The sequence below is a fragment of the Arachis ipaensis genome, chromosome B02 (assembly GCF_000816755.2).
Source record: "Arachis ipaensis cultivar K30076 chromosome B02, Araip1.1, whole genome shotgun sequence".
NCBI lineage: Eukaryota > Viridiplantae > Streptophyta > Magnoliopsida > Fabales > Fabaceae > Arachis > Arachis ipaensis.
In genome coordinates this window covers 101,365,733-101,366,701 of record NC_029786.2, presented here as the reverse complement: position 1 = coordinate 101,366,701, position 969 = coordinate 101,365,733, and the positions used below count along the sequence as shown (strand labels likewise).

The following is a 969-nucleotide window of genomic DNA, read 5'->3' as shown; positions in this document are numbered from 1 at the left end:
TCTTATCAAATTTCTTGTATTTATACTATAATATTGGATCTTGACTAAAGATTTTCCTAATTATCAATATTTAATTTGCTTTTCTTCAATATGAAATTCAAAACAGAATTTGGATCCTCTAAGAATTGGTGGTATCATCATGAATCAACCAATGTTCGGTGGGGTAAAAAGGACAGCCTCGGAGCTTAAGTTTGCAACAGATCAATTGTTACCATTGCCAGTGTTGGATTTGTGTTGGGAACTTGCTCTGCCCAAAGAAACTAACCGTGACCATAGATATTGTAACCCTATGATAAAAGGGCCACACTTTGAAAATGTTAAGAAGTTGGGTAGGTGTCTTGTTATTGGGTTTGGTGGTGACATTATGGTTGACAAGCAACAAGAGTTTGTGACCATGTTGGTTAAATGTGGGGTTCAAGTGGAAGCAAGGTTTGATCAATTAGGGTTCCATAGTATTGATATGGTAGACCCTCTGAGGTTTAGTGCGGTTATGAATATTGTCAAGGAGTTTATCCTTTAATTTGATGAGTTTTAACTAATGCTTTTTTATTAATTAGTGGAGTTAATTATTATTCATCATATATGGTACTTGATTTTGATTATTATTAGTGCATGGTTGGTGTAAAGCTAGAATGGATTAGTTGTATTAGCGGAATCAAATTCTTAAAAAAAAAACGTATATACTTTTCACAAAATAATGTAATTTCTTAGAATCTTACTTTATAAATGATATTTCCAACAGAATATCTCTTACTCTAAAACTAAATTTTTTAGTAACGTGAAAACATTATGCAAATTACAAATAAAGTTCGAATATTATAATTAATTTAGTATATTGACAACCATTTATATGTTGTTGGAATTTCTGATGATATTTTTTAACTTGTTGTGAAGCTTTATGTATAAGTCACTATGTAATAATATATACACTACTAAATGTATTCTCGAGTAAATATAACTAGGAGAATA

General features: G+C 30.2%; 1 protein-coding gene across 1 annotated transcript in view; it reads left to right on the top strand.

Moving 5' to 3' along the window:
- Window positions 1-598, top strand: part of LOC107628634 (probable carboxylesterase 9) — a 2,232-nt gene extending 1,634 nt beyond the window's left edge. Inside the window, exon 2 of the mRNA XM_016331265.2 lies at window positions 107-598. Coding sequence (XP_016186751.1) covers window positions 107-520 — 414 coding nt within the window. The 3' untranslated portion in view covers window positions 521-598. The remainder of the gene's footprint in view (window positions 1-106) is intronic.